We start from the raw sequence: 25,640 nt of genomic DNA on the forward strand, positions 1-25,640 counted from the left end.
TGCTTTTCTAACACACTTTCTTCTCCCTGCAGATGTGAAGTAGGAAGCTATGACAACTGCCATCGCCTGAGCATGAGGGAAGGGCCACAGAATCACTGAGACCCTTGTGAACTAAAATAAAATTTTAAGACTCACTCCCCACCAGCTGACTAAATGGATCCCCTCGTGGCCAAAGGAATATCCTAAAACTAAATTGCCTGCCAGGAGGAAGGAGGTCAGACATGCCTTATCATGCCCCCCTCCCTTCTTGGGGACATCCTTTATAACCCATTAACAGGCCTAAGGGTATGTAAGACAAACCTGCAGGTGGCTTATCTCTGATAAACAGCTCCTTATGTTGAAACATTCCAAGCCTTTAGACAAAGCTTCATGTCTTTAACCAATTACAAGCCAAAGAATCTTTAAACCCACCTATAACCTGTAAGCGCCCGCTTCGAGATGGCCCACCTTTTCGGGCCAAACCAATGTATGCCTCCCACGTATTGATTTATGACTTTACCTGTAACCCCTGTCTCCCTGAAATGTATAAAACCAAACTGTAACCCAACCTCAGCGGGTCCACTGCTCAAGACCTCTTGGGCGTGGCTCTGGGTCATGGTCCTCAAATTTGGCTCAGAGTAAATCTCTTTAAAATTATTTTACAGAGTTTGGTCTTTTTTCCATTGGCACCCTGAATCCGAGGCTGTTGAGATTGAGCTGTGACCCCACAGCTACCCTCCTCCATGCTTGTTTTGTAAGGAAAATAATCTTTAGTGCTTAATCCACTATTGGCTATATTTTGCTATTGTTAAGAAATGTAGTCACCAACATTACAAAACCAAGAGACTTCACATAAAAACCCAACACAGGAGACGTGGATCCTCATATCCTGCATCGGGGTGAGCCCAAGCAACAGCGGCACAACAATGGGGCTAACAGAAGAAAGAGCCCCTGGGGATTTATTGAGCTAGACAATGCTCTGGGTGGGAAGGAGAGCGCCTCACACTGGTGGGGGCTGGAGGTAGTAGAGCTGGAGGTGTGGCCAGGTCGGGGGTGGGGACTGGCCCAGCAGCAGGACAGAGAGCAGCAGCAGCAGCAGCAGGCCCAGGACCCGGACTGGGATCAGTGGGTGCCGAGTGATCCTGGTGGGGAAGTGGGAGAGCGCTTAAGATGGGCCCAGGGAGCCTGTAGTCTGCCCAATGTCAGACCATCTCCCTCCTTCTGGAGACAGCTGGGGGCACACCTGAGCCGCTGTGGGGGCAGGCAGACCTGGCCCCAGGGCCTCCTCGGGACTGGCACCAGCTCTTTCATCACAGGCACCAGGGCTTGCTGGAGTGCTGGCTGGGCGGGGCTGCTGGAGGGAAAGAAGGGAAGGAAATCACCGCTGGGCTTCTTCCCAGCCGCCAAGTCCCTTCCCAGTTCCTGTGGGTCCCGTGTTACCTCTCAGGAGGGCTTCCTGGGATGTCCGCAGGATGAGGGTCTCCCAGAGGGATGGGGGGATCAGCCTGGGAGGACAAAGGAGAATAACTTGAGGCACAGGGTCCTGGACTGGGAGGGGCCCTCAGGTTGGCCTACCGGACATAAATGACCACATGGGAAGTGGTGGAACGTGGGAGTTAAGCGTGGGAGCTTCACTGAGCCACACTGCCCGGTTGGGTTCCCAGCTCGGCCAGCTTCCGGCTATGTGTTCCTGGCATGTCACCACACCTCTCCATGCCTCATTTTCCTCATCTGACACTCAAGGATGATGACTGTCCCCACCTCATAGGGTTAACATGGAGATCAAATGAGTGAATGCAGCTAAAAACAGTGGGGGAAGAGGCTCAGAACAATGCCTGGTACATAGTGAGCGCTCAGTAACTGTGTGAGCTGTTCAATATTATCATCTCCATTTTCCATGTGATTCCGGAAGTATCCAAGCTCCCTGAGGACAGAGACTCCAGCTTCTACAGGTGCCCATCCCTGTGCTGGACCTAGCTCAGCGAGGGCCCTCCTCAGAGCCTGTGTTAGAATCACCAGGTGCTTTAAGATCAAAGCCCCAAACGTTCCACCAGGGGCCAGGCCCAACCCTCTTTACCACCCTGTCTCTCTGGAAGGGCCTTCCCACTGCTACACTTTTGCTCTATGGGTAATGATGATAACAACAATGACACAAAATAAAAACAGAACACCAATCCCAACCACTATCTTTTCTGCAGCCACCTACTGTGCCGGGCATGGAGCCAGGTCCTTTGTGACGTGGTCCTTCACCCTCATCCCCACCCTGGGAGCTGGGAAAGATTATCGCCATGCAAGCTGTGAGGAAGCTGAGGTAGAGTCCTGGTCTCCCTGGAAGGGAGTGTAGCGTGGCAGGGAGGAGGTAGGCTTTCAGGCCAGGCTACTGGGAGCTAAGCTCCCTGGGGTCAGCCTTCTTGGCCAGTTTGGACCCTGAAGAGCCCCAAGGCCCCTACAGTGCCTGGCCCACAGCCACGCAGACTCCAGCCTGGCTCCTGCATTGCTCGGCAGAGGGCTGAGGGCTCCTCACTCTCCTCACCAAGTCTTTTTTCCCTTTCCTTGCCTGAGAATCGGAATTGCTGTGCTGCTGTGCTGAGGAGCTGAGGAGCCTGTGTGTGTGGCTGCAGGCAGGGGAGTGTGGGTCGCTTGGCCCCCGGGGAGTTCTGAGGCTGGCTGGGGAGGGCCGGGCCCTTTCCCCACAGTGTGTGGGCGCTTGTGCGTTGCATTTATGCAATCCGGGGGTGTAGCCACGTCTATGAGGTCTGTGGTGTGGCGGCTACAGCCTTGTGTGTGTGGCTGGAGGGTCCCCTGGGAGCATTCTGGCCTCCAGGCCTCCCCCCACCTCACCATCGCTCTCATTAGCTACAGCGAGGGCCTTGTTATCTCTTGGCCAAATGATTTTTCTCTCTGCTCCTGAGGAGCAGGGGTGTGGGGTGGGGGCTGGGAGGAGTTGAAACCACTCAGCCTCTGCGGGCCTGGAGTGGATGCGGACGGGGAGGGGTGCTGGAGACTGCCTACCGTGACCTGGCTGTCTGCTGTCTGGGAGTCTGCTTCCTCCTCCTCCTCTCTTCTGGGTAACCTGAGGGCCAACAAAGTCATTGCAAGCATCCTCCTCCTCTGCCTGGTTCCCTTTGCCCCCTGTGGGGCTGGAAGGGAACGTTCAGGGCAGGGGCAGGTATCTTAACATAGATCAGGCACCATGCATGAGCCTGGGTGTGTCCTCCACATGTATTTTTCAGGAGAATTTTCACCAAATTACCAAAAAAGTCTGTGACCCCCCCACAAGGGTAAGGGGGCCTCTTCATCCCAGATTGGTTTTCTCAGCCACTACTTTCTCGGCTAATCCCCCAGCCAGGAACTGAGGCTTCTGGCTCTCTTTCCCTCCAAAACACCAGAGACTCAGACCTCTCCAAGTGCCCAGGGCACGTGTGGAAACCCCCACTCCATTCCTGCCTAGTGGGCTGTGCCATTTTTAATCACTGTCAGTCTTAGTGGGTCTTCTCTGAGGACTGGGATTCCAACTCAGACCTCCCGGCCCATAGAATCCAACTGTTGGAGCTCTGCTCCCATCTCAGCTCCTTTCTCTTAGGTGTGCAAGCCCCCAGCCTCTGCCCCTAGGGTCACAACTGTTTGAGCCCCTGAAATGCCTCTTTGGGGACTCAGGTCTCAAGCTGCTCAGCATGAATGCCCCTTCGAGACCCAGACGTCCACACCACCAGCCACTGTCTTTATTAGGGACTAGGCATCCTGCCCTGCACCTACACCACCACCAGCTTTGTTGAGACCTAACACACTCAGGGATACGGCTATTTCCTCAGCTCCCACCCAGTAAGGGATGCAGGATCACAGACCCCCTGAAACTTCTATTTGGGACCCAGGTGGTTAGTCCCCCAGCCCCTCCCAAGGCCCAAGCCCTCACCCCTGGCCACCTTTAGAAGCCACAGTATCCACCACCTTCCTCACTTCCAGCTTCCCAACATGTGGATCATACTGTCCCTGCCCTCCGGAAACTCAGATGGCATCCGCCTCCCTCCCTCCTACTCCTGCTCAGCCCCTTCTCCCCTCCTTTCCCTGGTGACGCGAGGGGAGGTCACAGCTCCAGAGCCCCCATTCTGTCCAATCTCAGCTCTTCCTAGGCAAGTCCAATTAGAGGCCATGGCAGGCAGCCTCATTAGTTGCTGCAGCCAGGAGCCTGAAAGAGGGGAGGGGGTGAGGGAAGCACCACAGGAAACCAGAGCCCCAAGGCCAGGGCTCTGGAGGAGGGTGGGCCCAGACATCTAGTAACGTCTATATCCTTGGAGGCATGGACACAGGCCTCATAAAAATCGCAAAACAATCACAGGGCTGGAGCTTTTCAGCATACAGCTGAATGCTCACACCAGCCCTGCTGCAAAGAAACCAAGACAGGATTTGAACCCACGCTGATTCCAGAGCCCGCGATGATCTCCCAACAGACTAGGAGCTCTCCAGCGGGTTTCCTTGGAGGCCTCAGGAAGTGTGTTGAGTTAGAGAGAATGACTGAGTGATGAAGCTCTCCCATCTGCCTTACAATTGTGTTTTCTTCTTCTTCTTTTTTTTTTCTTCCTAATTTTTTTTTGTTGAGACAGAGTCTCACTCTGCTACCCTGGATAGAGTGTTGTGGCATCATTGTAGCTCACTGCAACCTCCAACTCCTGGGCTCTAAGTGATCCTTCTGCCTCAGCCTCCCAAGTAGCTGGGACTACAGGCGCGTTCCACAATGCCTCTTGCTCAGGCTAGTCTTGAACTCCTGAGCTCAAGCGATCCTCCCGCTTCAGCTTCCCAGAGTGCTAGGATTATAGCCATGAGCAACCACACCCAGCCTGTGTCTTCTTCTTGTCTAAGACCCTCTTATACTAACACCATTCCTACAGGGCTCCATTCAAGCATGATCACCTCCCCTGGGAGCCTTCCCTCCAGGTGGGGTTGGGTGCCAGGTTTTCTCCCAGAAATGTCTCCTAGAACTGTCTGGGTCAGGCTCTGTCTCACCCTGATCCAGCATATTGAGGGCAGCACCGAGTCTGACTCATCTCCTGGCCCATAAGCCCAAGGTCTGCTCAGTGAAGAGGTGAATGAATGAGTGAGTGAATGACACGTGACTGCCTCAGGGCTCTTCCAGTCTTTGTACTCTGAACATGGTGAATCTGGTGTCACCGTGAGGCAGAGGGATGGTGCAGTGAGGAACCAGCTCCTTACCACATCATTGGTTCCTTCCTTCCTTCTCTAGGGCATGCCAGCTCTCCCTGGAAGTTTCTCTGTGGAAACAAAAAGGTTAGGTCTCCCCTGACTCTTCTCACTCAAAACCCTCTCCCTGGGCTTCAGTCATGCCCTCACTCTAACAATGGCCACCCTGTTCCCTGAGTCCCAGACCCTATATACAGCTGGTCTCCTGGGCTGCAACCTGTGCACAAATTCACCATCTTCTCCTAAAACCTGCCCTCTTCTTGTGCCTTCTTATGCGAGGGTGACTCTATAATTCACCCAGGAAGAGGAGCCGGAAACTGGATGGTTGTTCTAGACTCCACCAACCCCCTTCTCCCACAGAACCCAGGACGTCCAGGTTCCCTAAACCCCCTGGGATATCCCACAAATCTCTCACACTCACCTAGGCCCAAAAGGAGCCCAATACTTCCCTTCCCAACCCTCTTCTCCCCTGAGTCTTGGGCAGGCACCATGTGCTCTCCCTCAGAATCCAGGTACCCCTCTGTTTTCTCCAGAAACATCTCATTGTTGCCTATGACCTCAACCACCAACTCGACAATGTTTTCTAAATGCACCGCATAAGCTCCAGCCTTGTGCACACATCTGCCTCTGAGTAGCCCCCCTGGACATCCTTCAGCATTGCATCTCATGAGGCTGCAAGATAAGTTTGGCATCTTTCCCTTTTCTCCTCTCTTCCCATCATCCAGCCCCCCACAGCCCATCTACTCCCAGCCCTGTCCCTCCCCCACAGTTCTCTTTGCCTCTCTCTTTTTCTTCACCCATAAGGCTTTGGCCTGGCTCAGGCTTCATCCCCATTGCCATAGCCTCCTCCCTGGCCTCCTCCCTCACAGTCTCCAGTAGGTCCCTCACTTGGTCCCAGAGGGATCTTTTTATGTCCAGAACTGACCTTGCTCCTCCTTGCTCACAGCCCTCTGTGGTTTTATGGAGAAAAGTGCAATCTTAGCTTGACAGGGAATTCCTTTCATGCTCTGGCCCTGGCCTCCTCTCTCACCGGTCACCCCCAGCCACGCTGTGCTCCCCAAGCACGTGATGATTTTATGTCTCCAAGGCCTTGCACAGGCTGTTCCCACTGCCTGGAAGGTCTCTCTTTCCTCAAACCACTTAACATCTCTCTCCCTTTTTTCTTTCTTCAAAATAAACTCAAGTGGCAGTTTCCCTTTGATATCTCTCCCAATCTCCCATGTCACATAGACACCCCACTCTTGGCTCCCACAGGGCCCACCCCCCACCTCTAGCACCACGACCATCCTGCATGAGGGTAGCCCGTATGTGTGGTCTCTCCTATCAGGCCTTGAGCACCGAGAGCCTCAGCCCTGAGTGACTCAGCTCTGTATCCCTGGGCCTAGCACAGGTGGCACCCTGAGGCCCACGTCAGTCTTCACCTTCACAGGCCTGTCTCTCTAGAGCTCGAAGCAGAAGCTCAATCTAACTTACACGACCACTGAGGGATGTGGCTCATCCCCCCACAAGCTGTGTGTCTGTGGACATGTGATCTCTCCCTGAGCCTCAGTTTTCCATGAGTAACAGGACAAGGGATGGGGATTCCTACCTCACAGAGAAACTGGGAGAGTTAAATGAGTATCCAAACAAGCTCTGGTGTCGAAGAGAAACACAGAAGCTTCTCTCAACCCAGGGAAAAAGCGATCAGAGGAACAAGTTTCTCCTTTAAGGATGGCTCAACAGCTTTGAAGTGGTATAGTTTTCAAAACAATACAATGTTGTTTACAGAGCTATTAACAATATTTTCTTTAAAAAAAAGTTCTGCCACTAATATAGGGTGTCCCAAAAGTCTCCATACAAAGGAAACATTTTGTAATGAATATTTTGTAAATAAAAGTATATTTAGCTACAATTTCCCATTTTCCTTATGTATGGTGACTTTTGGGACACCCTGTAGATTAAAATCTCATTTTTCAGTTGTGGGCATTGAAAATAACATGTCTCAGTTGTTTCAAATGATATAGAAATATTGTCCAATTATGGAAATCATAAAACAATGGTTATTGCTGAGTTCAAGATTTCACAGTGAGCTTGCTAGGCTTTTCTTAAAGGTGCTTCATATTAAAAACATACAGGCTTAAAGTATCCCTATGGTGTTAGGATGAACAATTTACTTATTACCTTCCTACAGTAGCACAATTTAAATAAGGTGATTCTTGCTAGTATTTTCTAAAAAACAAAACAACAACAAAAGCCACAGTGCAAATTCTGTGTTTGCTTTGTTCACTTTTGTCTACCACGCTGGCAGGTCAGTCCCTAGGGCAGGGATGGTGTCCTGTCTGGATTGTGGCTTGGTGTCTAGCACACAGTGGGTTGGTCCTCAACCAGCATTTGCTCATCGAATGGGGAACAAGCAAAGGCGAGAATGAACAGGCCAGCCCAGGTGGCACATAGAGTTCCAGGGCCCTGTCCCTGGAACTTCTGGACTCCTGTGGTTCCAAAGCCCCTCCCATGCTCACCTGTCCTCCAGCTGGGGCTTCAGGTAGAAACTCAGCCTCCTCATCAGTCTCACTGATGATGTCCTCCCACTGCCACACTCCACACAGAGGGCTGGAGAGATCAGCAGCTTCCACTTCTTGTTTCTGGGAGAGGAGACGTTTTTGAGGTCAGGGAGGGCCAAATTAAGGCAGAAGATGAGGTAAGACATGGAGATGGAAACGGGCTCAGGTGTTGAGCTGGGAATAGGATGGGAGGTGGAAAAGGGCCAGTGTGGGGCTGGGGTTGGGGAGGGGGTGGAGAAAGAATCAAGAGAGGGTTTGGTGCCAGGATCAAAGATTGGACTAGAGATGAAGTTAAGGACGGAGATGGTCATTGGGGAGATGGCATAGGGATGAGTCAGGGTTGGGTCAGAGTTGGGCCTGGCATGGGCCTGGGGCTGCGATGTGTTTGGGGCTGGGATTTGAGGCAGAGAGAATGATAGAAGTGCTGAGGTTGGGGTGGGAGCCCCTTTGCCAGCAATGTGAATTAGTGGCTCCCCAAGTGGGCTGACCGCCCAGAGCTCTGGGGACATGGTATGACCATCTGAGCGGGGATGTTTGGAATTTCTGTCTTGGTAGTCTCCAGAGTATTCCACGGGTGCTAGGCCCACCTGCCGAATGGCCTCGATCTCCAAGCCCAGCGACGGGGGCAGCAGATTGGTCCAGCCCACTCTTCTTGCCTGGGCCTCTTCAGGTAGCCTAGCCACACAGTCAGGAGGGGGGAAGGCTGCCTCCACGCCTGCCTGCCACTTGTCAGTCAGCCTACACTGGGCTCCATGCCCTGCCCACCTTGGGGCTGGAGGTCAGGCGTCCCTGCCCTTGGGCTCCCCTTCTGCCTCCTCCCATCCCCGACATTCCACTCACTCATCCGGCCCCTCACGGGTCTGACTCAGCCGCTCTTCTAGGCGTGAGATCTCCAGCCTCAGTTCCTGCAAAAGAGGCAGTTGGAGGCACACCTGGCTCTCCAATCTTCCCACCTCCCACTGCTGGGCCCCTCTTCCAAGGTCCTTTTTACTTCTGTGACTTCTTTGGGTTCCCCAGATACATACTGCCAAGAGTCAAGGGGAAGAAGCCAGTGACAGAAACTTAGGAAGCCAAAGAGAAACAGAGAGCAACAGGAACCCAGGAGGTAAACGACAGCCAGGAAAATTGAGAAGGCAGGCAGAGGCAGAGGAAGAGGCAGAGGGAAAAATGAGAGACAGATGGAAATGGACTCACAGAGAGGCAAGAGAAACATAGGGTGTAGAGACTCGTAAAGACCAGAGCCACACAGAGAAGAGCTGCCCAGGGAGACAGAGACACAGAAAGGTAAGGAGGGGAGAGGCAGTGAGAAGACACCCACAGAGAATGAAAATGAATGGAAGACAGCACAAGAGAGAGGAAGAAAGGACAGAAAAAAGTGAAAAGGCAGAGACAGAAACAGAGTCATACAGTAGGGAGGGAAAAAGCAAGAGGCAGAAACTTGAAAAAAGATTGACAGAGTAAGAAAGAGACCTAGCAAGAAGAGGCAGCACGTTCCAGAGACAGCAAAAGAGAAGCAGTGAGGGCCAGGCCAGGGAGAGGGCCACTGTGGGTGGTGAGGGCAGCTGAGTTACCTGAGTTGTCATTCTGTACTCCTCCAAGGTCTTGGCCAGGCTCTCTGCACGGCGAGTGCGCTGAGAAAGCCCAAAGCCAACTGAGACTGGGCCCAGCCCCACAAAGACACTGGGGCTGGTTGGTCAGGGGTTGGTTGGAGGGTTGAGGGACAAGGTGAGCTTGAGGGAAGATCTAGGGCCTGAGAGAGAGCACCAGGCAGAAGGGCTTCCAGATCCTGAGGGGTCATGCTTGTGTCCTGGGGAAACCTCTCCCAGCTGCTTAACCAGGGATCAGACCTAGGCAAGACTTCCCCTTCCAGACTGGGACAGGAGGCAGGCAGGTGCATGCGGAAGGCACCTCCCTCCCCAGGCCCCTCACCTCAGAGAGGATGGCATTTCGTTGGCAAATGAGGCGTTCACACTCATAGAGCTGCCGCTGCCAAAGAAGGAATCCGTCTGTTCATCTGGCTTCCCAGCCCTCCCCTTGCTCTGCCCTCCCTCTGCCCCACCCCACTCTCTTCAACCTCCAGAGCTGTCCCTGGACTTTAGGGATTTCATCCCACCTGGGAGCTGCCTGGGTGGCCCTGCGAACCAGATGGCTTGACCCAAGACCCCTGATCTCACCAGGCTATGGTGGCTGAAACTAGAAATGGGAAAAATGGCGTGGGGGATGGTGGGAAGTTGTCAGGCATTAGGGAGGGGCAGCACCTTCAAAGCATCCTTCTCCGCGGCCAGCTCCTCACTCCTCCTCTTCACTCCATCCCGCTCGGACAGCAGCTTCCCGTTCTAGAAGGAAAGGCTGGTCATGTTCACTTCAGCAAACGGTGATGTTGATATTAACAGCAGACATTTGCTAAATACCTGATGTGCACCAGCCCTCATTCTAAGCGTGTACAGTTTTAGCTCGTTTAATTCCTGCAACCACTCTGGTGGGACCTCAGCTTTAATTTCTCTGTGTGTGGATCCCCCATCTATAAAAATGAAGATAAAATAGGACGTACTTCACGGGGTTGCCGTGAGAATTAGTGCTAACATTGAGCACTTTGTATGTGTTAACTCATTTCTTATTCCCCACTTTAAAGATAAAGGCAACTCAGGCACAGAGAGGTTGAACAACTTGCTCCAGGTCACACAGGTGGTAATTCATGCAAATACTGATGAATGTTAATGAGCACAAAACATTTAGAACACATACCAAATGTTCTATAAATGTAAATATATATATACATGCACATATATAACATATTTATATGTACAATATATATTTATATAACTATTTTTTAAAATTTGTTGTGAATTTTTTAACATACACAGAAGTAAAAAGAACAGTATAATGAAGCCCTGTTATCTGTACTATCACCCAGCTTCAATAATTATATGCATTTTCCCAGTTTTTTTCTTCTCTCCCCTCCAGATTTTTTGTTTTGTTTAGATTCTTTTAAGGCAAATCCCAGGCATCATATTATTCCACCTGAAGCTACTCCAGTGTTTATCTCCTACTTGAGGATTTCTTTCTTTTAGCAAAACCATGATACCAGTATCACCCTTATCAAAATGAACAATAATTCCTTAGTTTCATCTCATGTTACCCAGTTTGTGCTCTTTTTTCATTGAGGTTGTCTCACAGATGTCTCTTTGCATCTAGTTTATTTGAATAAGTATTCAAACAAGGTCCACCATTGCTTTTGGTTGACACGTCTCATTTCTTCTTGTCTGACAGTAATTTCTCCCCCACCCCGGTACTCTTTAGGTCCTTCATCTGTGGAAGGAACCAGGTCATTTGTCCTGTAGGATTGGTGGCTTTTTTTTTTTTTTGAGACAGTCTTACTCTGTCACTGGGGCTAGAGTGCTGTGGCATCAGCCTAGCTCGCAGCAACCTGGAACTCCTGGGCTCAAGCGATCCTACTGCCTCAGCCTCCCGAGTAGCTGGGACTACAGGCATGCACCACCATGCCTGGCTAATTTTTTCTATATATTTTTAGTTGTCCAGCTAATTTCTTTCTATTTTTAGTAGAGACGGGGTCTCGCTCTTGCTCAGGCTGGTCTCAAACTCCTGAGCTCAAGCGATCCTCCCACCTCGGCCTCCCAGAGTGCTAGGATTACAGGTGTGAGCCACTGAGTCCTGCCACATTGGCGCATTTGGATTTGGCTGATTGTGCTTTCATTCCCTGTGGTGATGTTCACCATGTTCCTCCTCCTTTCCTTTCTTTCTTTCTTTTCCTCCTTCCTTCCTTCTTTCCTTTCAAGATGGGGCTCTGTTGTTCTCGGCTGGAGTACACTACAGCCTGGAACTCCTGGGCTCAAGCTATACTCCTGTTTCAGTTTCCCAAATAGCTAGGACTACAGGCTTGCATCATCACATCTGGCTACTTTTTTTCCATTTTTCTATAGAGAAGGGGGGGGTCTCACTATGTTGACCAAGCTGATCTCGAACTTCTGGCCTCAAGTGATCTTCCTGTCTTGGCCTCCCTAAGTGCTGGGATTACAGGTATGAGTCACCTCGCCTGGCCTTCTCATTATTTCTTGTAAACCAGTGGGTAGATCTGGGGCCTTGCCCCCAGACTCTTGCTTGAGTTTTTGGCAAGAAGACATCATGAGTAGCACTATACACATCATATTGTGCCATTCAGGAGGAATGCCGTGTCTGGCTGTCCTAACGATCAACGGTATCATCACCTTCAATTTTGTAGAGGAAACTGAGGAGTACAGAGGCTAAGAAACTTGGCCAAGATCACGTGGTAAGTGGACTCAAACCCAAATCTGTGTGATTCCAAATCCTGTATTTCTTACTCTCAGACTCTCCTCCAAGCTAGATGCACCTCTGGGTAAGAATGGGGGAACAAAGGGAACTAGCTTTGTTCCTAGCCACAGGGAGCTCATAGAGCCTAGAGGTGGAGATGGACACAGAAGCAGATGATGACAATGCGTGAGGCATGCTCTGATGAGGTCCAGGGCCTGGGCACTGCGGGAGCAAAAATGATACGCTTCTCGAGGAGGTAGTGCTGAATCTTCAAGGGTGAGGACAGTTAGCTGGGAAAACAACTGGGCGGGAGAGAGTAGCCCATGCTAGTCATCGAATGGGACCTGAGAATAAAATGGCCTAAATTCAAGTCTAAAATTTCCAGGCACCAAAAGCCTAGGAAGTAGTACTGAGTTTCAAAGTGAGATGGTCACTAGGGGAATGCGTTTTGGGGCACGGAAGTAGTCCAGAGTTCCTTTTGGACACACCCCTCTTCCTGGCACCGCAGAAGATATCAACTCGGCCTCTCCCTCTCTCTGGCTAGCTCCAAGTTCTCTGTCAGCAATGCTCCCTCTCAGTTTCGGTGAGCCCGGGCTGCCAAGTGAAGGGCAGAGGAAGGACAGGCCAGGAGTGCTGTGTCAACATCTGTCCACCTGGTAGGGATTTGCAGGCCAGATCCTGGGCCACTCGGCAGGGAACCTGGTTACTCAGCTGCTCCTGCCTCCTTCTGCAGTAACCTGAGCCAGCTCTGTAGGTTCTCCATAGGAAGGCTGCCTGGACCTTCAGAGTGTCTGAGTGTCTTGTTACTCCAGCATTATTCTATTGTAACTTGAGAACTGGATCTATAGATGCTCTGTAGATTGCTGCAGGGAGAGGAAAAGTGGAGGGGAGGGAACCAAGAATAGCTGCAGTTTATCGAGCGCCTAGGATGTCCCAGGTGCTGCTCAAGGCACTCGACCTGGCAGCAAGCCTTGCCGGAGGGGAGGGGCAGAAACTGTTAGTTGCCACTCCCGGTGCTTATTCCTTCTGCTTTTGTCAGGGGATTCCATTCTCCACATTTGAGGGCAGGTGGGTCCCAGCCCCAGCCCTGGGGGTGAGTCAAGATGGAAATTTTGGCAGATTCAGGAAGCTCAACTGATTAGCTAATGAAGCAGTCATCCTCACCCCTTCCTGCTTGGTCACCTCCTATTCTAGTGGCTGAGGAAGGTCAGATACTCTCCCCATCTCTCTAGCAGTTGGGGGTGTTATGTGATTCAGTTCTGGCCAGTGAGATGTAAGAGAGGTCTGCTGGGGGTGGGTGTGGTGCTTCTGGAAAAGCTTTTTCCTTCTGATGAAAGGAGAGGAGCATTTGCTGGTGCCTCATGCCCCATTTTGTCCTGCCTTGAACGAGAACATGAAGTTGGGAGCTATTGCAGCCATCTGTGATCATGAGGCCACAGGCAGACAAATAAGCCAGTGAGTCACCAAACCAACCCAGAGTCTACCTCCTTCGAAACCTCTTGTTAAGGAAATGAGCGTCCTGCAGACTGAAGCCACCATTTCTTCAGTGTTCTCCTTGGAGCTGAAGGTGTTCTGGATCCATCAGTGGCCATGTAACCCATGCTGGGGAGTAGAGTGGCTATGACTGTTGGATGCCAATGAGCTGTAAGTGGGGAGGTTCTGCTAGGGGGCTTTAGGGAAAAAGTTTCCTCACTCTTAAAAAGAGATGTTCTGGAAGAAACCGTTACATTCTGTCTGCACTCCATGTTTCATACTACGGCAACCATCCTGCTGTTGAGATTTGTATTGCCCCAAGGGGGAAGTTTTTATAGAGGAGCCAGAGAATAGCAGAACATCTTTGGATTTTAGTGTAAAAACTATAGTGCAAATGTAGGACAAAGAGATTTGAGGGACATACATGATCTGTCCAGACTGGGCAGAGATCCTTAGAGCTGGGAGAGTAGTGTAGGAGAGTCAGAGAAGAAAGTAATAGGCTGAAAATGGGCCCTGGGCCTTCCCCAAACCCAACGTTAACTGTGAGAGGTCAAGGGGACAGACACAGAACCACAGAACCCCTGGGAAGTCTGGGAATCTGAGAGGCCCTGCGCCCCCTTGCTGGCTCAGTCTCAGGTATGAGAATAGAGATGGCTACATGAGGAGTAGAGGTGAAGAAGACTCAGTGAGCCCTTAATGGGCTTTCATAGGTAAGCAGCCAAACATCCTCTGTGGCCCTGGAAGGGTGTGGAATTGGCCAAGCAGGAGCCCCAGCACAGAAGAGGGGATGCCATCAGCAGATGCAGTGAGGACTATATGTCTAGAGATCCAAAGGCAATGCAGGCCTCCTGCGGATACCAGCATGCAGTAGTGACAAAGGCCGAGGACCAGATGGGACAAAGAACATCAATCTCATGAATAGCAGAGAGGACAGATGTTGACTGAGGACCAACAGCCTCTTAGAGCACTAGGAGCCTGCGTGGGTCTTCTGCAATTAGATGCCACCTTGAGGATGGGGACGCTGATGAATTTCATTGTTAATTGATGAGTTTCATTTTCAACCTAAAAGAACTAGATGGACCCAGAATGAACTAAGATGATGTTTTCTGTCTTAGATGGAATAGAGCTTGAGTTAGACATGAGATTGAACTGGATCTCTTCATATGATGTGCTAATCCCTGGCGATTAATCCCTGTAACAAGCCTACTGAACAGATACCCTTCTCCAGGTTCTTAGAGAAAACGAAGGCTTGGTAAGGAAAAGTCAGATATGTAAAGGCTGCCTGTTTTGTGAGTGGCAGAGATGGGATTAAACTCAGAGCTGACTTTGAAGCCTATGTTCTTTTCACCATAAAAAACCACTAATATATAAACAACGTTAGGTAACTTTTAGTGGGCATATCCTATGTGTCTTACCTTGTGCCCAAGACTTTTTAAGTATCCTCTGATTTAAATCTCATACAACCTGACGAGGGAGATGCTGTTGTTTTGCCCACCCTTATAGGTGAATACACTGAGGCACATAGAGGAGAAGGACCGGCCCATGCTTATGTAGGTGGCCTCAATGTGAACCCCTGCAGGCCGGCCCCATGCCCCACACTCTTGTCAACCATGGTAATTCTCGCACTGTGTGATGTGACCTAAGAGACATTCTGACACTATTGGGATTCTGAGGCCTCACCAAGTAGGCTGCTAGGGTGTTGGGGGCAGCAGAGGGCAGGGCCAGGAAGACTCCAAGGACTGGGGAAAGGGTGAGGTAGGGTGCTGGGCCTCAGCTCACCTCCTCCTGCAGAGTCTCCATCTCGGCCATCAGATGCTGCTGCTCTTTTTCCTGACGGACCCCAAGAGAGGACAAAGCCTTCATTTTCAGACTCCTTGCCCCCAAAGTGCCCTTCTCCCACCCCAGTCATTGAAGAACAGGGCTGAGGGGATGGGTCCAGGGAGCCTGGGTGGTTCCTACTGTCCTGTCCCCTCGTCATGAGAGGGATACCAGGTAGGCTTGAGAAAGTCTGGGATGAGCAGAATCTGGAATGAGGGAAGAAGCCAGGTGACTGCTCCCTTTCCCACTCTATAGTCAGGCTCTGTTGCTCTTACTCCAGGAAAAAGGGAAGGGAGAGGGCACCTTCTTCCCTCTGAGCCAGACTCACTGTCTGCCGGGCCTGGGCCAGAAGGCTGCGATTCTGTTCCTCCAGGCTTTTGGCCAGAGTCTTCAGGTCCTCCAGCTCCTCATCCACAGTCTTGGCAAACTGTAGAGCCTGCTGGGTGCTGAATGACAGGTGGGAGCAGATGGGCCACATGAAAGAGAGGAAGGCAGAGATGCACAGAGATAGATCTACTCAGAGAGACAGCAGCAACAGAGCTGGGGGCAGGGGCAGAGACCCAGAGAGAAAAGGAAGGAAAGAGACCTTGTGTGGGGTACAGAGACCCAGTTTCTTTCTTTCTTTTTTTTTTTTTGAGATAGAGTCTTGCTCTCTTGTGCAGGCTACAGTCCCGTGGCATCAGTGTAGCTCACAGCAACCTCAAACTCCTGGGCTCAAACGATCCTCCTGCCTCCGCCTCCTGAGTAGCTGGGACTACAGGCGCTACACCACGCCTGACTAATTTTTTGTTTCTATTTTTAGTTGGATGCTTGAGGCCAGAATTTTGAAACTAGCCTGGGCAACAAAGCAAGATCCAGTGTCTACAAAAAATAAAAAAATTAGCTGGGCATTGTGGCACAGGCCTGTAGTCCCAGCTACTTTGGAGGCTGAGGCAGGAGGATTGAGCCCAGGAGTTTGAGGTTGCAGTGAGCTATGATGATGCCACTACACTCCAGCCAGGGAGACAAAGCAAGACCCTGTCTCAAAAAAAAAAAAAAAAAGACAGACAGAAAGAAAGAAGTAGAGAAAGGGGAAAAGAAGAAAGGGACAGGTGTAGAGTCAAAGACATAGAGTGGGAGATGCAGACAGCAAGTGGAAGAGAGAGAGGCTGGGGGCTGCAGGGAGGACAGAGAGAGGGATGCCCAGGAATGTCAGTGTGGGGCCCAGCCCACCTGCGAAGCTGCTTGCGCAGGGCCAATATCTCCTCCCCGAGGCGTGCAGAACCCTCCTCTGCTGTCTCTACGCTCCGCTGGAGTTTGGCATTTTCCTCAGCCAGACGTCGGTTGCTGAGCTCCAGGTCCTCCAGGCTGTTGAGCAGGTCAGCTGTGGCAGGCCTGGGGGTAGGGAAGGGACCAGGGTCACTGCACACAGCCTCTGCCTCATTTTCCCAGGTCCGGGTAGGTACTAGTGGTGGGGAGATATGGCTCTTCTAGGAGAAAGAAACAGTAGATTCCTCCATTCTCCCTGAGCTGTTAGCAAAATCCCTGTCCCTCACCCACTTCCCAGAAGGACCCCAACCCTACCCAGGCCTCAGCAGGCTGGAGGGCACGGGGCTGGGGCTGGAGGGGAAGGAAGGGGTCTGGGGATAGGTACAGCTCGGGTCTGGGGTCTTCGCCTCCGAAGCTCTCCAGGTTGGCTGGCTCCTCAGCTTCTGGGCATCCTAGAGGGAGACAGACAAGAGGGTGTTGGGCCCCCTGGTGACCTTAATAGCTGCAGTGCCCTAGGGCTATAGGCTTGGTCCTCCTCTGGCTTCCACCCTTATTTTTGTGGTGATCTCCTGGGCTCCTAGGGCTGCAATTACATCCATTGTTCATCTCTACCTTGAGCTCAGGCTGGATCTCCCAGATAACCCCAACCTCCCACATTCTTTATGCCCAACACTGGGCAGCACCTCAACTTCTCCAAACCTGTTCCTCTGCCCAGTTCCACCACCCACCCAGCCACTAGGCTGAGCTGGCTCCCTTGCTCCTTCTCACCCCTATAGCCTAGCAGAGCCCAGGCCTGTCCCCTCAGTCTCCCAACCCCCGACTCTCTCTGCTCCGTCCTTAATCTCTGTCTCCATGGGCCTGTCCTGGCTCAGGCTTCACCCTCTTCCCCTGGGCCTTCACAACAGCCTCGTCCCTGGCCTCCTAGCCTCCAGTCTCTCCCTCTTGTCCTTCTCCTGCATGGCCCCAGAGCTGGCCTGTACCTACTCTGCTCATAGCTCTCCCCTGGCTCCCAAGCCTGATGGAGAGCGTTCAAGAGAATGTCAAGAAGGCTGCATTTTTGGTTTTTGTCTTGTTTTTGTAAGGCTGGAGAAATATACATGGCCACTTTTTAATGGAGCACCTCCTAAGCACGAGGTCCTAGGGATACGGTGGTGAGCAAACCAACCAACCAAATCCCTGGGCAGGTGGCCAACCAGATAATCAGATTTCCTTTGCAGAAGGAAAGGCTGCTGGTCTGTGAGTGAGCATGGAGAGCAAGGGACCCTAGCCTGGGATATCCCAGGGCTTCTCCTGTGCCCAAGGTGTAAAGGATGAAGGCAGGTGAGGAAAGTCTAGGTCAGGAAAACAGTCTGAGCAAAGGCCCATGGTGGCAGGTGTGGGGCACATTCAAGGAAGGGCAGCAAGGCCAGAGGGCCTGCGAATGCCTGAATGCCTGGACCAGAGCGAGGAGGAGGTGGCTCAATGAAGATGGCAATGACTGCACCGAGATGAGTGGGCCCTCGTGGCATTTATAATAGCTAGTGTCAGGAGCTGGAAACAACCCTGTGAGGGGGGATAACCCCCAAGGCTCAGGGAAGGGTGGAGGGGGGCACCTACAAGGCCGAACTCACAGCTGCAGGCTAGAGCAAAGGTCCTGGGTCCCACTGTATCCCTTGCTCTGCCCTGGGTGGGGAAGTCCCCACACTGTCTGACCCTGGGCCTGCCTGCTTCGTTCTATATATAGCAATCTCACCAGATGGCAGTTGCTGGGAGGTCAGGGCTCCCTCCAAGGCAGTCTCCTCTTCCAGCTCTAATCCCCTGCATCAAAGGGATGAGGCTTAGAGCCTGCCTGCAGTGCCCCTGAGTCCCGACTAGCCACAGGCAGGGGGATTGCGGGTGGGAGGAGGGGACCAGGTCAGGTGAGAGTGGGCACCATGGGGAGGAAGGTGAGGCCAGATGGCAAGTGCCTGGGGCCAGATGGAAAAGCAGGAGGGGCAAGGACTGAGTTTGGTAAAGGGATGGGGAGGGGCCTCTGTCAGCCCCTAAGCTGTCCCCCTTCTCCAGTTCCCTTTTATTTCTGCCTCCCAGACCCCCTACCCACCCCTCCCAACTCCATCTCTTCACTTTTCTCTCCTCCTCAGCCTTGTTCCAATCACAGTAGGTCCCTGGGCCTAAAGAGTGCTGGCTGCAGTAAGCAGGTATGACATTAGATCTTAGGAAGGACTTCCCTGGGGAGGATGGCATGCAGGGACTCACCCATGCAGTTGACAGGCAGCGATCCAGTCCCGCATGACGACCAGGAAGGTGTCCAAGTCCACCCTGGCCTGAGGGCCCTCCCTGTTGGGGTCCAGGCTGTGGGCCAATGTTTGGAGGCGGGTATCCTGGGGGCCCCGGCCTGTCACAGCCTCCAGGTAGGCCAGCACATGGGTCACAGCCACAGTGCCTGGGACAGAGCATGCAGTGAGGGAGTGTGGGGCAGATGGGGGGTGGGGACTGTGGACAGGCAGTGGCTTGGGACCAGGAAATCACTGGCTTGGCTGGTGACACCCTTGCCCATGGGTCAGTGGAGACACCTTGGACAAGTCCCTTCCCCTCCTCTGAGTCAACTTTTTCACCCAGAAATGGGGCCCAGTCATTCCCACCTCACAGGGTGGACGAAAAGAGGACAGAGATGAGGGGCAGTACCATGGTGGCTGCCTCTCCCCCCTCCCAGGTCCCAAAGCCCTGCCCTCTTTTGTCAATGTCCTCCAAGTTTTCCTCATCTTGAAAGGCCTCTACCCCCTTATCTACTTCCTTTCTGAAGCTCCCTACAATCACTGACTTTGTTCCTGCAGGAATCCCAGTAGGAGCCCTAGGCCAGTTCTCTTTCTGAGACTTTGCAGTTCCCAGCCCCCAGCCACCCCCACTGCTTCCCAGCACCCCATCCTGCCCCCCACCTGTCCTCTGAGGGTCACAAGCTTCAAACGTGGAGTTGAGGATTTGCTCCTCTAAGCTGAGCAGCGGCCCCAGGTTCGCCTCGTCAGGCTGCTCCCAGAGGTACACTGAGGAGACAAGAGGGCCCAGCTCACCAGTGAGAGGAGGAGGAGTGAGGGGTGACCTTGGCCTCCTGGCTCTGCAGAGAGGAGGGAATTCACTTGGAGCTGCCTGCAGTTGGGGCTGATGGGGAATAGCAGGAAACTTTGGGTGGGGGCAGCAGTGGAGGGTTTTGAGTTACATTCCCCCCGTGTGGGGCCCATCTTTCAGGCCAGGAAGTCCCCCCTGCTGTCTAACCCTTGTGTCCAATCAGCTCAGGAGCCCAGATAACTAATGCTCTGAGATCACCCTTCCCTCTTCTCCAGCCTCCCAGGCTGGGCTCAGAGGGGGCAGAGGCGGGGGTGGGCAAAGAAGAAAGGATTCTGGGAGGAGCTGAGGGTGAAGGGGGGCCCAGGAGCCAGGAACAATCCAATAATGTGCGGGCAGTCCAGATCGATCCCGCCTGCCACATCTCCGGTCTCCCAGCCCACCCTGGAGACCAGGTCTTTCTCCTCCCTGCATCCCCAGGAGAGGCTGGTGTCATTGGAGCCTGAGGCCAGGGGCCAGAGACACAGAGGGATGGGGGCAATCCAGGCAGGGTGGGCAGTGGGGGTGTGGTTAGGAGCTGGATCCCTGTCAGACAACCTGGGCTCAGAGCCTAGAATTGCGTCTGTGGGTAAGTTGCTTCTCCTTTCGGAGCCTCAGTTTCCCTACTGGTAAAATGGGGGGCCGGTAGAGTGATCCCCTTCACCAGGGCTGGGAGAGTTAGTTCTGAAGAACACACACACATGCACATGCATGCACACACACACATACACACGATGTGTGTCCTGGGGTCTGTCTGTCCATTGCTATAGCCACAGGCACTCAGTAAATGCTCCATGATACAGGAGATCCTCTACTCCAGGAGCCACAGGGCTAGAAGTGACTTTCTAGGCTCCGTGCCCTGGCCTTGGACTACCGGGTACAATAGCTCACAGAGCACAGGCTGCAGGGTTGGGTACACTCAGGGGGCAACCTGGGTTTGGCTTCAGACGTGTGGCAGCACCTGGGGCAAGTGACTCAACCTGTCTCTTCCCCCCCTGCCTTCCTCTGTCTCCATCTCTCCTTCTGGGTGTGTTCTTCCCTTTCCTTTGGGAGCCTCCAGGAGCTGGCTCAGCTTTCGCCCACAGGTTCCTGGTGGCCTCACGCCCTCTGCTGGTGCAGACAAAGTTTAGATGGCAGTCACTAAAGGAACAGCCTATCCTCTGGTTCCTGCACCCTGATGTCTGCCTCTGACCCTTCTATCTGGAAAGTCTCTTGAGGCCCAGGGCCTGGAGAAAAGATGCAGGCTGTGCTGCTAGATGCCTGGGAATCTCAGAATGCGGTTCTGAGTCCCCCATCAGACTGAGCTCTCCTAAGGTGGGGACCTCCTCCCCCATCAGACTGGGCTCTTCCATTTAGCAGATGAATTTCAGAGAGGCAACCCAGTGTCTTCCCCACAAGCTGGCTTTTATACCCATCCGGTCTGCCTCCACCCATTCATTCAACAACAGTAGTTGAATTGTGCCAACCAGTAGGGCAGCCACTCGCTATGCATGGCTCTCAAGCACTTGAACTGGGGCAAGTGCAATTGGAGATGCTCTGTTAGTGCAAAGTACCCGCTAGATCTTGAAGACTTGGTATAAAAAAAGAGACTATCTCAATACATTTTTATATTGGTTATATGTTGACAGGATATTAGTTTGGATACCTTATTATTTTTTATTTTTTTTTAGTAGAGACGGAGTCTCGCTCTTGCTCAGGCTGGTCTTGAACTCCTGACCTCAAACGATCCACCCGCCTCAGCCTCCCAGAGTGCTAGGATTACAGGTGTGAGCCACCGTGCCCGGCCCAGGATACCTTATTACCATTCATTTTACCTGTTTCTTTTTTCTTTTAAAAAATTAAAAATTACATATATGGCTCACATACTTCCAAGCGGTAGCGCTGCTCGGGGGACTGGGAATATCAGAGTGAACAAAACAGACACTGCCTTGTACAGCTCATGCTCTTGTGTGGGAGACACAGACAAAACATACGACACACAGATGTCAGTGTTATGAAGAGAAGTGAAGCAGGGCAGGGCAGAGAGTGTCACAGGGCAGCTGCTTTACATAAAGTAAAAGGTTCCATCTGGGCAGCAATCTATTAATAAATGGAGTGAGGGAGTGAGCGTGCAGGTGACAGCGCATGGAAAGGCTTCTCTGTTCTCACACAGTTGGGCCTCCCCAGAGCAGATGACATAAGGGGTACAGACAGGGGCCACCCTCCCTCCCTGCACCCACACGGAGGCTCAGCCACCCCAAGCCACCTCTCCTGAGTCACAGCCTCGCGCCCATTCACCCACTCCAATTCTTCCAGGTCAAGCAAGGGCCCAGCCACCTACTTTCTGCAGCAGGGCCGCCCGCCCGGCCTTCCGGGAGGTCCATGGGCCGCCCCTTGTGCTCCGCAGCTGCCAGTGAAACTACCAGCCTCCCTCCCTCACCAAGAGGGACCGGAAAGGGACCAGCTGCCTCAAGAGCTCCTGGAAGGACAAGCAGAGGAATGGCTTCCTCAGATCAGCTGCAGAGGTGGGGCCCTCCCTGCTCCACCTGTGCCCTAGGCCCTCTGGGTTCTCACAACCTGTTTGCCACCCCCGCCCGCCCGGAGCAGCTCCGCTGGGACCTGTTTGATCGACTGGAGGAGTGGGATGGGGAAACGGGGGCCCGAGGGGTAGGATCAAAGGGGGTGGAGGTGGGGGTCACTGCTTCCTCTCCTCTGCACAGCTTGTTGTCCTAGCCTTGTCCCTCCCACCCAGTGACTGCCCTGTACCTTCCTCTCTTTCCCTGCAGCTTCAGCCCAGGCCCGCCTTACCCTTCGCTCAGGGCCACGCCTCAGCCTCCTCCTGGCCTCCCAGATTTCAGGCTTCTCCGCCAGGCCGTCCCCACAGGTCCCCGGAGCCCACCTGCCCCTCCCCTGCTCAATGCCCTTCCATGGCTCCCAGCACCCTGGGGACAGAGCTAGACCCAGGCCGTGAAGCAAAAGGCCCTGCATGGCCGGACATGCCTGCCTCCCCACTGCAAGTCACAGATGATGCTCCAGCAACTCGGAACTGCAGCTGCTCCCACCGCTGGGGCTCTGCCTGGGACACCCTCCTTGCCTTCCTGTCTCGGCTTGAACGTCCTCTCCTCTGGAAACGTCTCTGATGTCCGCCCCAGCTGAACCAGGTGCCACGTCTGGGCTCCCCCACGGCCCTGGGCCGCTGCCATTCCTGCCACATTAGCCTGTACTTGGGCTGTTAGCCTCTCAGGTGAGTTTGATCCTATCTCTCCCCTGCTCCCAGGCCTCCCATGGCTCCCTAGTGCCCCTGGACTAAGTCCTAGCTCCTCAGGCTGAGTGACACAGCGGTCCCTGAAGCTCCTTGTCTCCTTTTGTCACTTTTCTCTCCATCAGCCAACCTCCAGGTCCCTCCCTCGTCATGGCCTGTGGGAGCTCAGCATCTTCCTCCAAACCTGCTGCTCCCCGGGTTTCCGGCTCAGGATGACCACGGTCTTCATCTGTGCCTGTCCCCCACTTGCAGCTGCCCTGGGTGTCCCCTCCTCTGGGCACGGCCACGCCCTGTCCTGTCTCCATTGGAACCAGGCTGACCCTATGACCTGGGGCCAAACTCCCGTCCAGGCCACTTCCAGGAGAGAAACGGGCACTATGGGGAGTGACGCTGGACCAGGTGCCCCCTACGATCACGTGGGGGGCCCGGCCTGTCTGTCCTCGCCAAGGCTCCTAACACCCTGCTCTCCCCGCCAGTCGGATCTGCCGCCGACTGTGCTTGCGGGAGGCTTTTCGAATGTTCTGGAAACAGGGGTCTTTGAAGAGAGATCTTTCCAGGGCTGGACAACCCTGCGGGGGGAAAAGGGAGTGACTGGATTTTGGGGTCTCTGGCTGGATTTTGGGGAGATCTCCAGTGGAATTTCAGAGGTCTCTGATTAAATTTTGGGCGGGGAATCTGAGGATCTTGGGTGGGTTTGACAAGACTTCTGAGTATCTCTGACAGGATTTTAGGAATCTCTGCTAGGATCTGGGGAGAGCATAACAGGATTTCGGGGAAAGTCAGGCTGAGGGAGAAGTCTGACAGAATTTCTAGAAGATTCTGGCAGGATTTCAGGGGTCACCTATAAGATCTCCAGGAGGGATCCTTTCAGTATTTCTGAAGCGATTTGGTCAGAATTTCAATAGGATTTGAAGGACCTGATACTGGGGAATCTCTCCTGCGATTTGCGGGGCTTTGCCAGGATTTTGGGAGGGGCCCTGACAGGGCTACTCTGGGGAACCTCGCCACGGGCAGGGCGCACCTGAAGCCACGTCTCAGTCTCGGGAAACACCTGAAGGCCACGAACGACGAACGGCAGTTGCGTCTGGAACAGGGCAGTGAGGCGCGCGTGCACTTTTTCCCGCCAGAAAAGCAACGGGGGAGGGGGGGCGGCTCCGAGTGCGCACGCGCGGTCTCTAAGTCCCGCCCCGCCCCGCCCGGTCTCCTTCCCAGACGCAGGCGCACAACTGGAGAAGGCGCCAACTGCTCTTGTCAGTTACCTGTAATGGAGAGGCTGCGCATGCGTAGGGCTGCCCAGGCGGCGGGCCCTGCCCGACGAAGCGGGCGCATGCGCACTGGCGAAGCGGATAACCGCTGAAGGGTTTAAGGCTGGTGGCGAAAGGAAAAGGTGGCTGCGTCCGCTGAGCCAGGGTCTTCCCCTTGGCCTCAAGCTTTGGTGAAATGTGGCTAAGCAAGAGAGAGTTGAACTGAGGGACTCCCGGTCAACCCCCCACTTCTTATCAGCCTCCAGGCGGTGCCTTTTCTGCCGTTTGTTTCGTGTCAGGCCGCCTGGCACCGTCACAATGATGTCCTGCCTTGGGCAGCCTCATCTCAACCCAGTCCACACCTGCCTCCTTTTGTGGCTCCAGTCACTCTATATTAATAATACGTCCTCAAAGGCTTTCCCAGACCGTTTCATTCATTCCTTTTTGGAGAAAATTGGGGGGGGCGCTTAGGTGGAGGGAAATATTCTTAACTTTTCTGGCTAGAGAGAGGATTACCTCCAAATGACTGACAAGAATATTTGGGACAAAAGATATCGTATCCGCTCGGCCTCTTTGCTAGCCCAGACCCAGAAAGGGAATCCTGTTGTGCATCCTCTTGTTCATCTGGCCACCACTCGTTCAGCTGTCACTTCCTCAGAGAGGCCTTTTCCGGCCACATTGTCTATACTAAACCTCCATCTCTCTATTCACTTAACCTGTTTTAGGGGTCCTCCTGGCACGTTTCGCCATGTCTATGTTTGTGTTCTGGAATGTGAGCTCTCTGCAGTAGGAGACTATTTTCAGATTAGAACATGCCTGGTCTAGGGTGGGCACTCAAAAATTTTTGTTGGGTGAATGAATGAATGAATGAGTGAATGGAATCCATGTGTCTTAACCACTGGGCTAGAGTGATGATAAGGCTGTGAGCCTGAAGTCAGACATTCTTGGGTTTGAATTTTGGCTACATTACTTCCTAGCTGTGACCTTGGCACCATGACACCCTCTCTGAGCCTGTTTTCCTCCAAGAAATGGAGATAATGGCTTTTTAGTTTACTTCAAGGACTTTCGGTGGTAATCCAAGTTTACAGAAGGTGGATTAGTAGTTATTACTGTATCTTGGGTATTAGATAGTGGATTGTTATAAAGCCTGGGAAGGAACCTGTTTGGTAGGTGATGTGGCTCAAGTAGTTAAAAGGAACCAGGCAGCCAGTTGTGGTGGGTCACACCTGTAATCCCAGCACTTCAGGAGGTCGAGGTGGGAGGATTGTTTGAGGCCAGGAGTTTGAGACCAGCCTGGGCAACCTAGCAAGACCCCATCTCTCTTAAAAAAAATCCCATTGTTTGAATATGCCACACTTAACCATTTTACTCTTGATGGACACTGAGTTGTTTCTGATTTTTGGCAATTACGAATGCCATTGCTATGAATTATTTATTTAGAGCTTCCTTAATTTCTCTCAAATGTCTCAGAGTTTTCTGTTTAGAGATCTAGCAAATCTTTTGTTAGAATCACTCCTAGGTATTTTTTTTTTT

At 52.8% G+C, this 25,640-nt stretch overlaps 1 protein-coding gene across 1 annotated transcript; it reads right to left on the reverse strand.

The window, feature by feature from the left end:
* Positions 1-979: 979 nt before the first annotated feature.
* On the reverse strand, positions 980-21,985 carry CCDC155 (coiled-coil domain containing 155). The gene is made up of 19 exons (XM_012643052.1): positions 21,943-21,985; positions 19,460-19,564; positions 18,780-18,966; positions 18,277-18,341; positions 16,930-16,996; positions 16,509-16,670; positions 15,625-15,742; positions 15,258-15,308; positions 9,974-10,051; positions 9,645-9,701; positions 9,287-9,346; positions 8,556-8,620; positions 8,303-8,390; positions 7,674-7,796; positions 5,188-5,246; positions 2,992-3,052; positions 1,420-1,484; positions 1,223-1,330; positions 980-1,121 (listed from the first exon to the last, which is right to left on the reverse strand). The coding sequence occupies exons 1-19, from the start codon at positions 21,983-21,985 to the stop codon at positions 980-982; spliced, it is 1,704 nt and encodes a 567-aa protein (XP_012498506.1).
* Between the last annotated feature and the right edge of the window lie 3,655 nt (positions 21,986-25,640).

This window comes from Propithecus coquereli, unplaced genomic scaffold, assembly GCF_000956105.1.
Source record: "Propithecus coquereli isolate 6110/MARCELLA unplaced genomic scaffold, Pcoq_1.0 Scaffold193, whole genome shotgun sequence".
Classification (NCBI taxonomy): domain Eukaryota; kingdom Metazoa; phylum Chordata; class Mammalia; order Primates; family Indriidae; genus Propithecus; species Propithecus coquereli.